This window comes from Acyrthosiphon pisum, chromosome A3 (assembly GCF_005508785.2).
Source record: "Acyrthosiphon pisum isolate AL4f chromosome A3, pea_aphid_22Mar2018_4r6ur, whole genome shotgun sequence".
Classification (NCBI taxonomy): domain Eukaryota; kingdom Metazoa; phylum Arthropoda; class Insecta; order Hemiptera; family Aphididae; genus Acyrthosiphon; species Acyrthosiphon pisum.
Genome location: NC_042496.1, coordinates 30710774 through 30729117, shown reverse-complemented (window position 1 = coordinate 30729117; position 18344 = coordinate 30710774). Strand labels below are relative to the sequence as shown.

General features: G+C 34.3%; 1 protein-coding gene across 3 annotated transcripts in view; it reads left to right on the top strand.

Moving 5' to 3' along the window:
- Nucleotides 1-18344, top strand: part of LOC100160689 (fasciclin-2) — a 170644-nt gene that overhangs the window by 123037 nt on the left and 29263 nt on the right. For all 3 annotated transcript variants that reach the window (XM_008191810.3, XM_001943521.5, XM_008191811.3), the window contains exons 2-7: nucleotides 7373-7541; nucleotides 8662-8819; nucleotides 8915-9180; nucleotides 9835-10232; nucleotides 15181-15337; nucleotides 17507-17873. In XM_008191810.3, coding sequence (XP_008190032.1) covers nucleotides 7373-7541; nucleotides 8662-8819; nucleotides 8915-9180; nucleotides 9835-10232; nucleotides 15181-15337; nucleotides 17507-17873 — 1515 coding nt within the window. The remainder of the gene's footprint in view (nucleotides 1-7372; nucleotides 7542-8661; nucleotides 8820-8914; nucleotides 9181-9834; nucleotides 10233-15180; nucleotides 15338-17506; nucleotides 17874-18344) is intronic.

Below are 18344 nucleotides of genomic sequence, written 5' to 3'. Positions count from 1 at the left end.
TACTTGGGTTTTATTGCCCAGTATACCGCGCATATATAGTCAGCTGTTTTGTATTATTATTACTTTGTTTTTGATGTCAGCGACCAAAGCCCCGAATCCAACTGCAAGCGAAATAACAACTTTTGATTAATTGAGTGGGATTTCGGAATTGCTCAACCTAACCTTCGCCAAGCGAAACATAAAAACGAATAATAACCGCGAGGTTTTCACGTTTTATGCAAATGATGGCGATAAATACCTAAATATTATTTCGCAACGCCTCTACGACTACTGCGGTAGCCATGTGTAATATATACTTAGCGAATCTAACCAAACCCGTTCGTTGTATTATTATTATTATTTATATTATTATTACTAGCGTATAGAAACTGTTACCAAAGTTTTAGGTTTATCACAAAGGATTTCCGTTTGATAAAATTTAATAATCGGAGTTATGATAATAATAATTATCGTCGAGAATAATGTATAGGTACCTATTAAAGTTTTACCAATACATTTTTGAAATCGAAATCGTGTCTGAGACTATTATATACGTTTAAAATATATAGAGAGCGAGCAGGGTTATAAATGCACATTATTTTAATTTGTTCGCCACGCGGTCCGTGCGAATATTCGATAAACGTAAATGATATAATTGAGGTACCGAAAAGCTCGCTATTATTATACACCGAAATTCTCTCGTTATTATTTATTTTCATTCTTTTTCGCCCGTCGTCGGCCGGGGTCCTTTTTATTATTATTATTATTATTATATAGAGCGAACGTTACCGTTTTTTCAGCACTCCGAACGGACAACAAAACATTTTCGTCTATTCGTAGCATGTACCAAATACTTATATAACAATGCCGGTCACGGGGACTTCTCTGCGCCGAAAATACCCTCGTTATACCCACGATACGGCTACATACACCCACACACCCACATAATATAATATATATATATATATATGGATATAATGTACTCCGCAGCCGTGCCGCGAAAATCAATTAAAAACCTTTTGTCTCAAAGTTTTTCTATATCGGTGGCGTACGGTTAAGTTCTCCGCCACATATACCGCGACCTGTACCACACCACACTCATCGGAAACCGTAAGTCCGCACAATGGAAGTCGGCGCAAATGTCGGACTAATTGCCGTCGCCCAAAATCACTATTAGCCGGAGACTCATTCAACGTAAGAGACTATACACTCATTATTTCAAAAACTATATATCAATTGTTTTCGAAAACATTTATTCAACATAACTGTAAGTCTCGTTACAGTGGAAATCAAATTTTTTTTAAAAAAAATATATTCTTAAATGTTTTTTTTTTCTATTGTTATACATTTTTTTATTTTAAAACCTTTTTTTATTGACAGTAATACATGCATTTTTAATTCTGAATTCGAAAGAAGAAAATTTTTTCAAGTTTTTCTTTGCATAGAAATTTAATTTCGAACAAGTACCTATTAGTTATACGTTTATAGTGTAGGTATTTAATATTTTCGATGAGAATAGTTTACATAAGTGGTACAGGGATACCCTGAAAAAGTTGGTCCACTATACTCGCCGATCATCTAAACATCTAAACTTTAAATACTTATAACTAATAGACTACTTATCTGAAATCTGATTATATAATATTGATCGATATATTCCGAGTAATATTCTGCTCCAGAGTAGGTATGCAATTAAAAATGTATGTTGTCATTCAATAGAGTAAATAATCATAACGATAAAAATAGAAAAAATATAATTTGTTCCCAACAATTTTGTTTTGTAAAACGGCTTAAAGTTATGAAGAAAAATATTTTCAAAAATCTTACTGTTTTTTTAATTAATAAGTTGCTTACGATATTTGTGGATCCCCCCGTATACACATATGACATATATACGATTAAGTATTATTTTGGTCTTCACGAGAGGGCGCGTCCGTTATAACGTCTTTATATATATATTTTATAATATTATGATATAGATACAGCGGAGAAGAAATTGAGCGACTTACTTCATATAATTGCTGGATTTATGCATTTGGGGTTTAAGTCCGTGAACGCGTCTAAACCCGCGCGCGTGTCTTTTAAACAACTTCGACTATGTACGTCGTAATATTTCAATTTATTCATAGTCGTCCAGATGTTTACGAGCTCGCTCAATGCACGTGTGCCACTGACGGTTTTTACCTCAAAGTACACTCGGTTACTTATAGATTAACCTAACTATTGTATACCTAACCGCATACCGCAAAAATTTAAGTTAATAATCGCCATTTTCAATGCTGAATTTCAAACCCAAATCAACAATATTTTAGTGTCTTGCCAAGACGATCGATGCAACTATGCAATTCTTTTGAACCTTCAGGTATCTGCATAAAGTAATATCTCTCAGATTAAATCTAAGTATTAATTATTATAATATAACCACATAATGTCCAAGCGAAATTGTTTTGTCCACATATACTTTTATTTTTATCAGACAAATCTATTAATCGATTGATACAATTTTGTCATTTCTTAAAAAAAATTTTTTATCTAACGTAATTACCTTTATGTAGATGAATGCGTAGTTTGCTTCTATATTTTATCTCAGTAAGTAGGTTAAAAAGTTATAAGCTTATATAATCACAATTTTTTTCTTTGAATTCAAACCCAAACCAACAATATTATAATATTTTATAGCCAAGATAAACGATGCAAGTGAGTGCAAACTGCATTTACTGTAGGTCTTTTTAATATCTCTCAGATCAAACGTATTATAATATGATCATATCCATTTCAAACAAAATCGTTTGTCCACATATATTTTCATTTGTATAGAACAAATGCGTAACAATGATTTTGGCATTTTATTAAAATTATAATTAAATTTTTCTAACATAATAATCGTTTTGTATAGATAAAAGTGTAATTTGCTATTATATATTTTATTTTAGCAAGTACGTTGAAAAATTAGTTTGATTGGTAATCTGCATTTTTTTTCGAATTCATACCCAATGCAACAGTATTATATAATATATAATATTATATTCTATTGTCTTTTTCCAAGTCGAACGATGCAGCCCTGCAAATTACACTTGCAGGTCTGTGTAATATTTCACATCAAACGTATAATATTATAAATATATAGGTACAGTTCAAACAAAATAGTTTTCTACCTATTTTCATTTTTAATGATTTTTACCGAAAAATGTATCAAATATAATTTTGGTATTTATTTTAAGAAAAAATATTTATCTAACGTAAATATCTTTATTTAGTTAAAAACGTAATTTTTTTGTATATTCAATTCTTAGTATAGACAGTATAAGTATACTGTATAGGTATATATAGGTTACCTACCTACAGAACAACATTTGTATGTATTATAATACATTCCGTCGTTTCTCTAATGATATTACTGTTAACACTGGGAATTTTTTTTTTATATATTTCCGAGTTTATCGAATTTCCAATTTCAACCGACGAAATTCGTATTATTTGTCTCAATCGGCGGAGCGTATAATATTTTCTTCGCCCCTCGGCGACGACGCCGTCACTTGAATGTCCCAAGAAGTGCTTTCAACCCTCGTTTCCTTATTGCGCTTTGAAAGTTTTTAATTAAACGGTACAATATTGATAACAAACCATGTATACGTATATATACGAGACCAAATTACCAAAATGTAATTATGGAACCTTAACGTTATTATAATATGAATAGTGTTCACTAATTTTTCAACCATCGCGTAATTTCAAAGCCATCGACTTGATTATTATTATTATGATTTCATTTTTTTCTCTCTAAACAGTTACATAATTTCGTGAATTTTTAAATAAAATGTCACTGTGCAATACTTATCTGTTTATATATATATATATACATATATTATGCGTATCAGGAACTTACTTTTTTCGTCATTTGTTCAATATTATATTCAGAACGATTCGTCGTACCATTGCGTTTCAGACCCCATACGCCGAGTGAATTAATGGTATATCTGTGAAAGAATGCACCAAAGAACGTGAAAAAATGGCCAAAATCCAAAATATGTGAATTACGACGACCATGCTTGGTGCACTCTTGGTTAAGTTAGTGTGTGTGTGTGTGTGTGTGTGTGTGTGTGTGTGTGTGTGTGTGTGTGTGTGTGTGTGTGTGTGTGTGTGTGAAACGAATAATAATTTTTCGCGTAATTAAATCTTGTTAAAACCAAATCATAAATAATATTGTTTAATTTACGCGCTCGTTTGCAGAATTTAATGCCACGTGTTCTGGGACCGCCGACCGCTTATATATTATGTACTTATAATATAATCGCATCTTTTGTCTGATACTGTAATATATTATATTGGTGATTCAAACGTTTACATATTTTAGGGTCCTTTCAAATTTTGTTACGAACGGGTCGGGTCGAATGAAAATGTAATACTATCTACTAAAAAATGGATTCGAAAAGTTCACCCAAACGTCGGTCTAGAATAATAAAAATAAAACGTCCACGACAATAAAACAATGTGTCGACCGATGACTATATTATATCTAATACCCATACTCTCGAGTAGATCGCTCTTCAAAATTTCTAAACATATGATATAGGACAATTTATTTCTCAACTATATTATACTATATACCTAACGTACGTTTGAGAAGAGTCCTGCATTGTGTGCAGTGTTGTGTGTTTTCGCCCGACCATTTAATATACATCGCACAGCCGCCAATATTTTGACTGTCGTGCGACCTTTAACACTTTGTTTATATAATAATATATACACCTACTTGTAGGGGACGTCGAGATGGCTCCGCAATAGTGCGCGGAATGTTGTTATATTCTTCTTGGACGGTAATAAAATTATATTATTACCGCAAGTCCCCAAACGTAATAAGCCGCCGAGACGTTCGCGAGGTTATAGGTGCGATGTTGTTTTTACAGAGTATATAAACTGCGTCGTATTATTATTTCGGTTCTCCGGCCGTGGGGGTAGTGATGACTATGTACGCTTGTGGCGGAAAAATGCCGTGTATATACGCACGAGCATATGTACATAGCAGGCACTTAATTGTGTATTGCTCTCTTACATATATATATATTATATCATCCGTAGCTGGTGTGTGCATGTAGTGCACCGCCACTGCGGCAGGATGTCTAACACGGCAAATCCGGGTGCCAATAAAACATCTATAGCCGAGAAACCAAACGACCTCCGGGCAAATTAATTTAAATCCCCGCCTGAAACACCCCCCACCCGAGCGCCATATAGTCGTGTGGTCCAGTGGGAAATTGTGGTGGAGTTGCGTGTGCCACCCTTAAAAAGGGAATTGTTGTGTAAACAAGGTATAACTAATTCAGAGGGCGCGCGTTCCCCTCGCCCACGACCACGGGGTCGCGGAGCCCTGGTGTCTGGGTTGTATCGTAAACCGACCTGTGTTCGCCCTGGGGGGGGGGGCTTATTATTATTACGAGCTACTCGCGCAGGCGTAAGTTCGTGTCCAAGTAGGTATTATATATTGTGTGTGTGCGTGTGTACGTGTATAAATAAAGCGTTCTTTTGAAATTATCACCTAACCAAATCGATCCCGACACCAGCCGCCTGCAGCAGTACAGCACTGTCGGCGGTGGCGGCGGCGACGCTGCACGAGTTCAAACTCATCCACCCCACTGCCACGAAGTTATGGGATAAAAATCAAAAACATGGAGGACTGTGATAAACGCGTTCCATACAGTGGTTTTAGAGGAAAAGCACAAGTATTAAAGCACACGAGATAATAAGTGATAAGTCTGTTTTTTTAAATACTTACCGAAAAAGTTACAACTGTTTGAAAAAAAACATGATTTTTTGTACTGGAATTATCGAATTATATATTTATAGGAACAGTATTCCCATTAGCAATTAGCACAAAGTACAAACAATTGTTTTGTTACCACACGGGTAATCTAAATTCCCATAAGGTAGATATTATATTATTATACGCTTATGACGTAGTTATTCGATTCGACTCTTATACAAAACCATAAACTCATAAAATAAAACGCAAGGCTGACTTGGCATTTATATAGTATCATATTGTATTATTACTTATAAGAAATATATAGATACAAATAAGTCGAATCACATGGTTGCGGCCACCTGTTATACTTATGTGTATATAATAAAAAATGAAACTAATCAGTCGAAAAATGCAACACTATACGAAATTCAATGCCTTGCAGTAATGGGTCCATATAATTAATATTATTACTATAGTATAAATACATAGTTTATCTCGTTGATATCTGAAACGAGTCAAACATGCGCGTAAATATATTAATGAAGATTATAATATTATTATTATATTTTTATGGCTTCGGCGGATTTATTTTTCACACAAATAAAAACCGTTTCGCGGTCATTTGTTAAACGATCTTTTTTTTTTACTTTTCGTTATTGTTATATATTATTATTATTCAATTCAGGGATCGGTTGTTGGGGCGAGGGTTGTCTGGATCAGAATTTTAATTCGCTTGTACGCGTTTTAGCATCTGCCGCGAAGTACGCGCATGTTATTATTATAATATATATGCTACACAACAGAAGTTTTGCGGTGAAATAACAACCAGATTTTGTTTTTCCGCTCGACGCTTTATTATTTTACCGCAAATATCACAATAATATAATAATACCTATACGTGCAGTTGTTGTTATTGTAGTCGAAATTTAAATCGAATGTGTACGTTCTAATTTTAAATAAATTATAAACCTACTATGCATTATAATGGATTAGTTACACATTACGCAGCAGTTATATTATTATAATATAATATTGGGATGTATTTTCGCATATATTATAGACCTGAGTTCGCGGGGTGCACGCCATTCGATTCCGTTTTTATTTTCATTCCACCCGCCGATCGTTAGATTTTTCGAGTTACATTACGCCACCGATACACGGTCCATACGCATATGTGTATTGTGTATGGAGGTAGTACATGTTTGCAGACAGTAAAAAAAGTATACAATAGATTTTCTATTCAAATACACATGTATATCGACTTCGTGAAAAAAACAAAATTTTTATATCAAAGTCATAACCGTGTTGTGCGAGGGGGTTCATTGGAATAAAATAATATATTATATTGTACGTATATATTGTGTGATGTATGGGCGGATGTGTTTGTGCAGCGTCGGTAGTGTATTGAATCGAAATCGAAATCTCGTTGTATAATATAGTGTTGTAGAAAAGAAAACGAAATCCATTAGTGACTCGGAAAAGGTCAACCAAGAAAACTGCAGTAAGAGAATCGATGATCCCCACGGCACTGAACTCTTTTATCCCTTTGTGACGACGTGCGCAGTAATAATTAATGAATTTCCGCTGCGATTGCGAATCACTATATCTATTCTATATATGTAATCGTGTGTTATTTTTTTTTTTTTGCAGACGCCACGGCCAAAGAACCTTCGCTGATCATCCGACCGACACAGCCGAAACAGGTTAAACCGATTGGCTCGTCTTTGATATTGAACTGCCAGCCCGACGTCGAACAACCAGAACTCGTAAAGTATCTCAAATGGCTAGATCCGCAGAACAGGACGATCGATCAGACCTCGTAAGTATATTATTGACTACAACGCCGTGTATAATGTACGTTTGCATATTATAACCTTTGACGAAATTTGGGGAGGCTTAGCTCCTCTAGTTTTGAATTCATCTCAGCGATGCTGTGTGCTTTTAATTTCTTTTGTTTTTATAAACAATTAATATTTACCATAAAACACCATTAAAATCTGATTTTTCGAAAAGGGTGCGGGGTTTGGGGTGTCGAAATTGAGCATTGTTTAATCCGTGGTCATAAGACCAACTGAACAAATAAGGGGGCTCCAAGCCCCTAGTTTTTTCATCGAAATTTCGGGGATACTATATATAGATACTTTACCAACATAGCTATTTTTTTTTTTAATATTGAAAACTATGGTCATTAGTATTTTGTGGAGGTTACGGTTGGTTTTTAAGAACACACGTGCATGTGAGGGGGGAGGATTCTTCGCAAAGAACCCACCCGGGTTACCCATCTAGGAGTTTGCGACGCCGCACGATGCTTGACCGCAGCGTACATTAGCGACTGCGGGTAACCACCGCGACTCACCAAGCCCCATTAGTTGTTAATGCGTACGTTATCGCGATATAGCCAAAACTGCGTTAAGTATTATAACTATATTATTATAATTAAAGTCAATTTGCTCTGCTGCGGTAAATATCTATTTGTATATGTTTACTATCAAAAACCGTCATGTACCCATTTTGTCCCACGCAGTATTTAATATACGCGTAATTATATGAAGATATAGCGTTGCAGCGTCTACATTTTTATATCTCTCGTAGACCGTACTCGTGACTCGTACTTACGCGAATTCTGGTAAAACTAATTCTCCCCGTGGATGTGTATAATTCGACGCTAACCCGCAGCTGGAGGGTGGAAGCCGCAGCCGATATATAATAATATAAAACATAATAAACAGCACGTGTGTGCCGATGATACAATATACCACGATTTTATTACTATTTTCCGCCCCAATATCGCGAAATCGATACGGTAGTCCGCAGCCGCAATTAAAACATCATCAGACGCGTATATTAGGCAATATAATATATCGGTGTTTTTATCTATACGTATAATACAATACACTTTATAATAATAATATATTGACGTTCGATTTGTGTCGTTGCAGGACCGCCGGAGCGCACGTGACCACTACGTTTACTTCCAGCAACAATTTGGGACTGGTGATAACTGGACTCACCGAAGCTGATGTGGGCACGTACACGTGCACCGCCACTTATTCCAATTCTGAATATCTGGCCCGCAGTGTGATCGTCGACAGTTTCTGTAAGTCGCCGACATCTACCACGCAATGCGTAGTACTTACCTATTTACTGTTATTGTTGTTATATTGTTTTGCTTCTCCTATATATTCTATAAAGACGACATCACGTGGGTGGACGCTCCTACCGAACAATATCCGATAGCTGGAACTAGTTACAAAGTGCGCTGCAAAGTCAAGGCCAATCCCGCGCCACTGGTCGACTGGTACAAGGAAGACACCAGGATTCAAGACGGCAACGGATTCGTCAAGGACATCGACGGTCTGCTGATCCAAAATGTCACCGCCGAAGACGACGGTCTGTACAAGTGCCGTGCCATCGTGTTGGACACGGGTAACATCCTGGACCGGGACATCAGAGTCGAGGTGAGTCGAGCTGCAATTCCTATAATATTCGTTATCGAAATCTTTCAAGAAAAATAAAACGCTTTCGTCTAAAATTTACCATTTGTTTTTTAAAGAACTTTGCGAAGCCGTTTCGTGCGTGCCGGACAAACACCGGAGACCCACGCCTCGAGTAAATAGTAACTCAGTATGCAATGCTCGAAAAGTTCCTTTTTTAAAAAGATAGTACCTTTGTTCGAATTCTTGGGCCGTATATCTTATGTGTTAGCTTAAAAATAATGTGAAGTATATCTGCTTTACAAACCACCAATAGAAAATATATTTTTCGTATCTTATTTTTTTATACAATAATCATATTATTTAAGAAAAAAAAATTATTTTTGTTGAATTAAACGTAATCAGTACTAAAACTATATAGTGATGTCGCGAGTACACATTAAGGCAGTGCCGTTTAACTGCCCAAAGTTATGCACGGGTGAATGGGTGGGTCAAATTAATGACAAATATACTTTTGCATAATATATAGAGGCTGGGCGGGTGATGGTTAGAATTGAACCGAGTTTTTTTTGAAAATGTACTCGGTGCTACATCAAATCCGTGACTAACGAGTATACCTATATCAATAAACAATAATATCATCACTAATATTGTTCCCCTTTCATTTTTCGCCCACAGGTTCACATCCCACCGACGTTTGCACCCGACCAAGTGTCCCAGCTGGAAGTTGTCGAGGGCGAGATGGCCAGCGTACGGTGCGCGGCCAACGGTAAACCAGAACCAAGGGTGACATGGATACACATGCCGGACCAGCGAGACTTGAGCGAGGGAACCGAGAGGTACTCCGTGAACAAGCTGACGGGCGTGCTGAGCCTGAACCGCATCAGCCGCACCGACAACGGTCAGTTCAAGTGCGTGGCCAGCAACGCAGCCGGTCAGATCGAGCGGTTGGTCAACGTGGTGGTGCTCATCAAGCCCGAGGTGCTGGACGTGACCAACGTGTCAGTACCCATCAACACCGAGGCCAGAGTCAAGTGCTCTGCAAACGGCAACCCTCTACCGTCGATCATGTTCAGGTGAGTTTTCGCCGGACATTTCCGGTTTTTGATCGCAATAGACAGGATATCCGCGTGCCGGTTTGTTTTTGATTTTTACAACGCTTGAGGACGTATATCCGACTTTTTTTTATGATGGTACACTAATAGGTTGGCTGGTTATTGGTTGGTGCTGCGCACCTTTTATTCGTAGATTAATCACAGATACGTTTGTGAACAGCCTGTTATGTGAATGAAAGATAACTAAACATTTTGGAATGCATATTGTGGATGTAATTTTTTTCAAATACGATTATGACAAAAAGTCAAAAAATAAATAAATAATTATTAATAATAATTTAAAAAAAAGAAAATAATGAATTTTGAAAATTATATCATAATATTATATTATCATAATCTGATATGAGATGCTCAAATGTTGTTATCTTGCATGTGTTTTATTAGCTTCAACGAACTTGAATGTCGATCACGTTACACATCAGTTTTTTAAGGGGTTTTGTATAGGCAATTTTAATGACATTATTGCATTGTAAATTTAAATGTAATAATCTTTAATATTATGTTGTATCGTATATTCGTACTTATTAGTGATTCTCTGTCAGTACCATTCTTGGCTATTGCGTAATTACGAAATCGTATAGAAAAAGTTTCGGGAAAGCTCCAATAACGCCACAACTATATTATATAGTTCAGAAACCAAATTTTTCTCATTAAAAAAAAGAAAACTTTGTTGGAGCCTTACTTTTTAGATGATCACTTTTACTGGTTATTTATTGCTGTTTACACCAAATTCTCACCCTTTCCTACTTGGCGACGTGTACTGATTTACTAAATTCCACGCTCCATTTCATGAAGTTCTATCAATGGATAAAGACACCTTTACCCGAATACTCAATGTCCTCAGTATTTATACAATTTTTAGCCAATTTGTTTTATTTTACTTTATTCTATACTAATCGTATATACATATAAAATCTGTGCTTGTTGTAAAAATAAACTTATTATATTTTCTAAAAAAAAAAAAATGGTGAAAAATTGGTTTCAACTAGGACTATAATGGGTACATAGCCTGCAGCGTGAAACGGTTTTATGAAACAAATTATGGACGTGCGTGAGGCCATTCTTTAAAATAATTTACCATTATACAGTTATTTTGGATTACGTGACCAACATGTAACATCAGCAATAATTTTCTGAAATTTAATTTAATTTAAAATTATTGGGATGATAATATTAATTGTTAAAATGTTCGTATTAATATTCCTCTTAAAAAAAACACCGCCGAGACGTCCTCATGTCAACTACAATAATTTCATATTGTGAACTATTTGAAAAATGCATCTATGAGTGTTTAAGTTCAATACATATATACGTACATACGTCATAGCATTTTGCTAGGTATTTTTAAAATATAGACTTTATTATTAGCGACAGACTTTGGAGTGGTTACGCAATCGCATAATAATAGGCCCTAAGCCTTTGTGCTGGTATTTATACCGGCCATGTTGGTGAATAAAAATCGTCCTGTTCTATAGATTTTTCATTTCACGGTTGTCTGGTTTCTATATATAATATTATAACGTTATAATATACGCACGTGATTCCGAACGTCCACTGCAAACAACCGAAATAAATACACCGCAACACCCCTCCCCTTCGAAGTCCCCTTTTTCATAGTTTTTCTATACGACTCGTGTGCGTTTTCTTTTACTCGTAATCGGTTCACTTTATACACATACCTACGTCGTTTGTATAGTTTTTCGCAGTAAAATAGCAAACGTATCCGTTTAAAATAATATTATTGTGTTTTTGTCGTGTTCAGATTTAATATTTCGTTCTGTGTGCACGCGTTGTAGGCATTTCGCGAAATCGCCCCGCCAACGAACGGCCGCGTGCGAATAACCAGAAACCAAAATAAAAACATACCTAGGTATACTCACGAACAGTGCTGTTAATACAATACCTTTGATAATAATTATTCTTTTTACCTTATACCACAACCGTAGTATAATAATATCGCCACGTTAATATATTATTAAGATATCGCGATCCAGCCGCGGCCTATGCGTTATTATTATGTTTTGTTTGGCGGTCGACTATAACCGAGAAAATAATCATCGTGATTAACTTACTATATTAATACGTCCATACCGTATACCAATTATATACCTGGAGACGTTTTATATTATGGTCAAGTCGCACGTAGGTGTGCGTGTTCGTTTAATTCGATTACAATTCGAGAATATTATACGGTTAGTTGGAACTTTTGACTGTTTTAATTACTAGTTAGTACGCCACTGCTGCGGGGGTTGTACCTAAGTTTAACGGTGTACGCGAGAACTTCGACGACCACAACAAGTAATTTCCCGTCTGAAAACATCGGAAACGCTACCGACTTCGCTGGGTATTATACACGTTACACAATAAGCGATCTCCGTATACTGCGTTTCGAATAATCAGTAAAATAATAATAATATTAATCGTTAAAGTTTTTAATTAGGTTGTTACAATGAGCGAAACGCTATTATGAAACGTTCGGGCACTTTGAGGAAAATGTGTTATAATGTGTTTTAAAGATCGTTGCAATGTAATGCAATTACGCGTAGATGAATGATGATTACAATAGGTACTATTATACCTATAAAATATATGCGCGCACATTATATGTTATATTTAATAAGAAATTATTGTTAAAATATTATAGTTGCTCGGTATTATCCCTACATGTATATAGGATTGTAACATGATGACCTGGCAGATGAAATAACTTTCGATTTAATCGATATTTTTAAATGTTTTTTTTTATATACCTATATGATTTATATTCACTTGCACTACACGTATATAATATTATAAAAAAAATCAAAATATCCAATTTTTATCTGATTGTAAGATAAAATTAAACGGTAAACCATTTAATTACGTTAAGTAGTTTATTTTTTAGAATTTTTAAAATATCAATATTTTTTTGAGTAAATTATTATAGATTGTAATAATTTTTTTCAAAATACTATTTTTGGGAATTTCCTGACATGAGTACCTAGTATATTTCTTGACCATATAATTTTTGCATTTTTTGTCATATGTTTAAGTAGCATCGTTTTTTTTTGTCTGGTCTTCCGGTTACACTCTGTATAGGTAGATACTATTGCATCTCTTAGTATTTTATTCGGTCTCGAAAATTATACCTGTACCGTTCAGTGAAAATTACATCCAGGATGAATAATATTCTATTAACATCATATACAGTACTAACATTTTATATTATAATGTGTATTTATTATGTACCTATTAACAGTATGTCAATATATGTGTGACAGTAATGTAAAAGATATAGATAAACCTATTGAGTCGTGCACACACGTCACCAAGGTCGACGCAATAGTAATATTTTTACTAAAAAACATGTTTTGGTCCATCTTACCAACAAAAATATTAAAATCCGATAAAAAATATAGAAACATGTTTAAAGTTTTTATAAAGTTTACTTGAGGTCAACCATCCCATTTATTTTCGATTCCGTATATTACGATTAATGTTTAAAGACGTTCTTCGAATTTTACATTTTAAAATCAAATTTAAGTGGAAAAGAAGAAGGAAAGTTGGACAAAGTACCTAACTCGGTTGATTAATCTAAACAAACATTCATATAAAAAATTCCAATAATGTTTTCATATTATTTATTTATCGCCACTATAGTTTTTTTGGTGCGATACACAATATAATATATATTATAGTAGTCATGTTTTCGTCACAAAAAATGGTCGGTATTTATCCCATTAAAACTACTAAATCATGATATCGATAATTAAATGTAATAGTGTACACGTGTTTATTTCAGATAATATTTCATATTGTACAATTTTAATGACATTTTCACAAGGTTGAAAAAAAAATGTATTCCATAACAAACAAAGAACAAAACTGTATTGTGATTTCGCCAACGTAGGTATAGATACTCCGAATCTAATCGCGATCAAAACATACATCAAACATTCATTAAACAAAAAAAAAAATTCGTAGGTATACCTACAACTACAAGACGCGCTTCAGCGTGTTTATATTAATGTCTTTAAATACAGTTATAATTTAATTTAATTTGATCATAACTTTTAGAATAAATAACGTAGCTAAGATTAACTCGGTAATACTTTGCTTGTAAATCGCGCAATAAACAAGAAACTTTTACATTTTGATGTTGCTGTAAATTTAAAACAAAACAAAAAACATTTTTTTTTTTTTCAAATAGAGCGTCCATTTTTTACATTATGAATGTGTCACAACCCAATTTAAAAAAAAAAAAAATAATAAAAACAGATTTATAAACTATAACCATTTAAAGTTTGAGGGGGGAAAAATATAAAATGCTGTACCACGGAAATAAGCCAAAAGATAAAGTAGTCATTGCTGTAGCAGTATATATTATATTATATACTTATACTGCCGTTTCACTTTTTTATTCGGGCACATCGGAATTTTTAACTACTTCGAGTCTGCTATTGCAGAGGTATATACGATATAATATTATATACATTGTATAAAAATCAATACATTTTGAGACATGCCGATAGTTATTAAAGACCGATCGAAGCGTAATAATAATATAATATATGCGTTGTATACAAACACTGAATAATAATATAATATACAAAGAAGACACGGACGCGTCTAAATATGTCTTCGTAAATATAATATGCGTCGTAAATAAAAAAAAAGTTTTTATCTCTATCGATATCATTTTGATGATTATGGTATAGGTATATATCGTGTATTTTTAATGAATACGTAATATGTCTGTTCTATATATTCTCTAAAGGGCATTGTGGTGACGGTATATAATAATTTACTATAACGAATAATAATAATACCGGCTGAAACGGTATAATACCGCTATATAACAGCGGTGTATGCGTATTATATATTATAATAACAATATTGCTAACCCAAACTTTGTGCTATATAATTACAGGAGAGTGGGCACGAACATCGTCATAAAATCGGGAATCGAAGATTATCGCATTAGCGTGGAGCACGACACCGTGGGGGACTTGGCAATGGCCACTCTTGTGATTAAACACCTGAACCGATCCGACGATGGACTGTACACGTGCATCGCGTCGAACAAGGTACGTACTATATGCGACTTTTGAATTATTGTTATTTACTATAATAGGTATAGGTACTTAACCTACGGTTCGGCCATTACGGAGGAGCCGCGGCCTTTGCCGGCGGTGGCATGTCAATTATTAAAATTTCCATCTGCTAAACGAATCCGACGACCCAAAAGCCATTAAACTGTAATAACATGTCTAATATGGTCGGTGGTTATATATATATATATATACACACACACACCGGGTGTTCCATTTGACGCAAGATATTAATTATTTCAAGAACTATATTATCGTTTTTGAAAAAATATTTATAATTTTAGGTCGTTAAAAAAAATATGTTTGGGAAAAAATTTTGAGTTTGTACTAATTTTTTTATCGTTATCGTTTTTCAAATTTTTACTTTTTTAAATGACAACATACATTTTTAACTTTGTATTTCTAAGCGGAATATTTTTTAAAGTACTTCGATGTACCTACTTAATATACAAATCGAATTTTGGATGAGTAGCTTATGGATTATTATAAGTATTATTATACTAGTAAATACAAGTGTTTAGATGAGCGGAGTGAAGTGGTACAGCAGAGTCACACTGTACAATGTCGGTTGATTACTCCGCCTATCTAATCTTTAAATTCTTATTAGTATAACTGATATATTATTTGTCCAAAATTTAATTTTAATAGATCTAAATTCTCAGAATAATATTCTGCTTTGGAGTATAAAATGTCGTGTCTTCTGAAATAATGAGTGCGTGTCTTACGTTAAATGGATCACCCCGTATAATATATACAAGAGATAAGAAACACACAAACACAAACACTTATAGTCGAAGGCGAACTGATCGATATCTGAATATTCAATATAATATGCTTGTTTATGCGACCGCATAGAACTATAATTAATATTATATAATATAGAACGATTGTAAACCGCCACCCTAGTTTCGAACACTGCTGTGTTATAGAAGCGATCGAAGTGACCCGTGACATTTAGTAAACTCGCCGCCCATGACTTTAGACTATCTGATATTAGGTATGTGTGTGTGTGTGTGTGTGTGTGTGTGTGTGTGTGTGTGTGTGTGTGTGTGTGTGTGTGTGTGTGTGTTTTTTTTTTGCAACTTTGAAAAAGGAATCAGTTTTGATGATAAAATGGGGGTGGGGCACGGGTGACTGTCATTGTACAAAATCATCTTCGTAACGCCCCCCTCTTCACACCACTCTTGTCAAAAAATTGTATATACCGTCATTGACTATAACTGTAATATTATAACCATAACAGTCTGATTCACAATAACTAATATGCATACCCTCGTTTTTCCTTTAATAAATAATAATGAATTTATTTATTTTATTTTATTTATTCTGATTGCTGGAATTTTCGAGTATATACTAGGTACTTAAAGATAATATTTTCTAACAGTTATATTTGTTCAATTCCAAGGAGTGTCCTTTGTCGATACAATATTTTTATTTATCAGGAATATATTTATTATCGTCTTTCACGGAATGTGCAAAGAAAATGGTTTTTAACTGCAAGTTATAATTTGAACGAGTAGATTCTGAGTTATACAACTTTATGCATACTGTAATAAGTATATTATAATATTTAAACGTAGTTTTACATAAAATATCGAATAGATGAAATATTTAGTCTAGTCCTTATACTACAGTCAGAACATGTTCACAAATTATAAAATGTTGATATATTATTTTTCATAAACAATTACTAAAATTATTATTGATTAAATCATCATTTAGTCTCCCATATATTTAAACCTATTATCATATACAATATATTTTATACACAAATAAATAACTTGGAAACTACTAGTTTGAATTTTGATTTATATTCATATCAAAATTAAAAAGAAATCATCTGCTTATAATGATTTTTAGTAAATAATGGTTCACGTTTGAAAAAAAGAAGTTTATATTGCCACAGGATATATTATCAACAATCTAATTTTATTAAATATTATAAAATAATTTGGTCTTTAAGACGTAATGCTATTCTATAGACAATTTCATAAGTCAGAATTTGCATAACATTGTTGTTATAAAAGATAAAATTAAAGTGAGCATTATCTGCACCTGTAATGACGTTTCACTATTACATTAAACATTCAATTTATTTATTTTGAAAGAAATAAAAAAAAAAAAAACGTTTTTATCTCGTCTCAGGGCGGCGAAGGGACGAAAAACGGTCATCTGACCGTCGAGTTCCCGCCTGTGTACGCCAGCAACATGGTTAAGGAGGTGTGGACGTGGAACCGGATGCCTGTGAACCTGTCGTGCGTGTCCGAATCGCTGCCGAACGCTTCCATCACGTGGCTTCTGAACAATCATATAGTGGAGGACGACATCAATGTGCAAAAGTTCGGAAAGGGCCCTTACAGCAACCTGCTGGTGACACCGGTCGATCAGCGCTACTACGGCGTGTACTCGTGCTTGACAAAAAACATTCACGGCGAGAACAAAGCTGAAATCACTCTCCGGGAAGCGCACCGGCCGTCCAAAGTGTCTCAGGCCAAGTTCGACGTCGTCACCGGTAAGTCCCACGGCGTATCTGTCCGATCGATCCTTATTATATGTAGTATACGTACAATTAATTGTATCCAACTATGATTATTGATCAGGTGTGTATAGTTGTCATTGGCAGAAATCTGAGGAAGGGGTGGCTTAGCCCTCCCAAATATTCCATTAGCCCCCTCAAACACAGACAGCTTTTTATTTTTGTAGTCCTCCCTCGCTCACATTGACGTTAAAAATGTTAGTCCTCCCCCTGACATTTTATTGAATTTCCGCCTATGCATAATATTATAATATGTATAAACTTATAGTATTACATATTATACGCTTTTTCTTCGCAGATTATTGGAACATCAACTTAACTAATATACTATTATAGTAGTACGTTCAATGTTCATATTATGATAATAATAAAAAAATCAATCATTCAAGCAACTAAAATGCTAGTTAGTCACATATTGAATGCTCCGTGTAATTAATTTTGTCATTA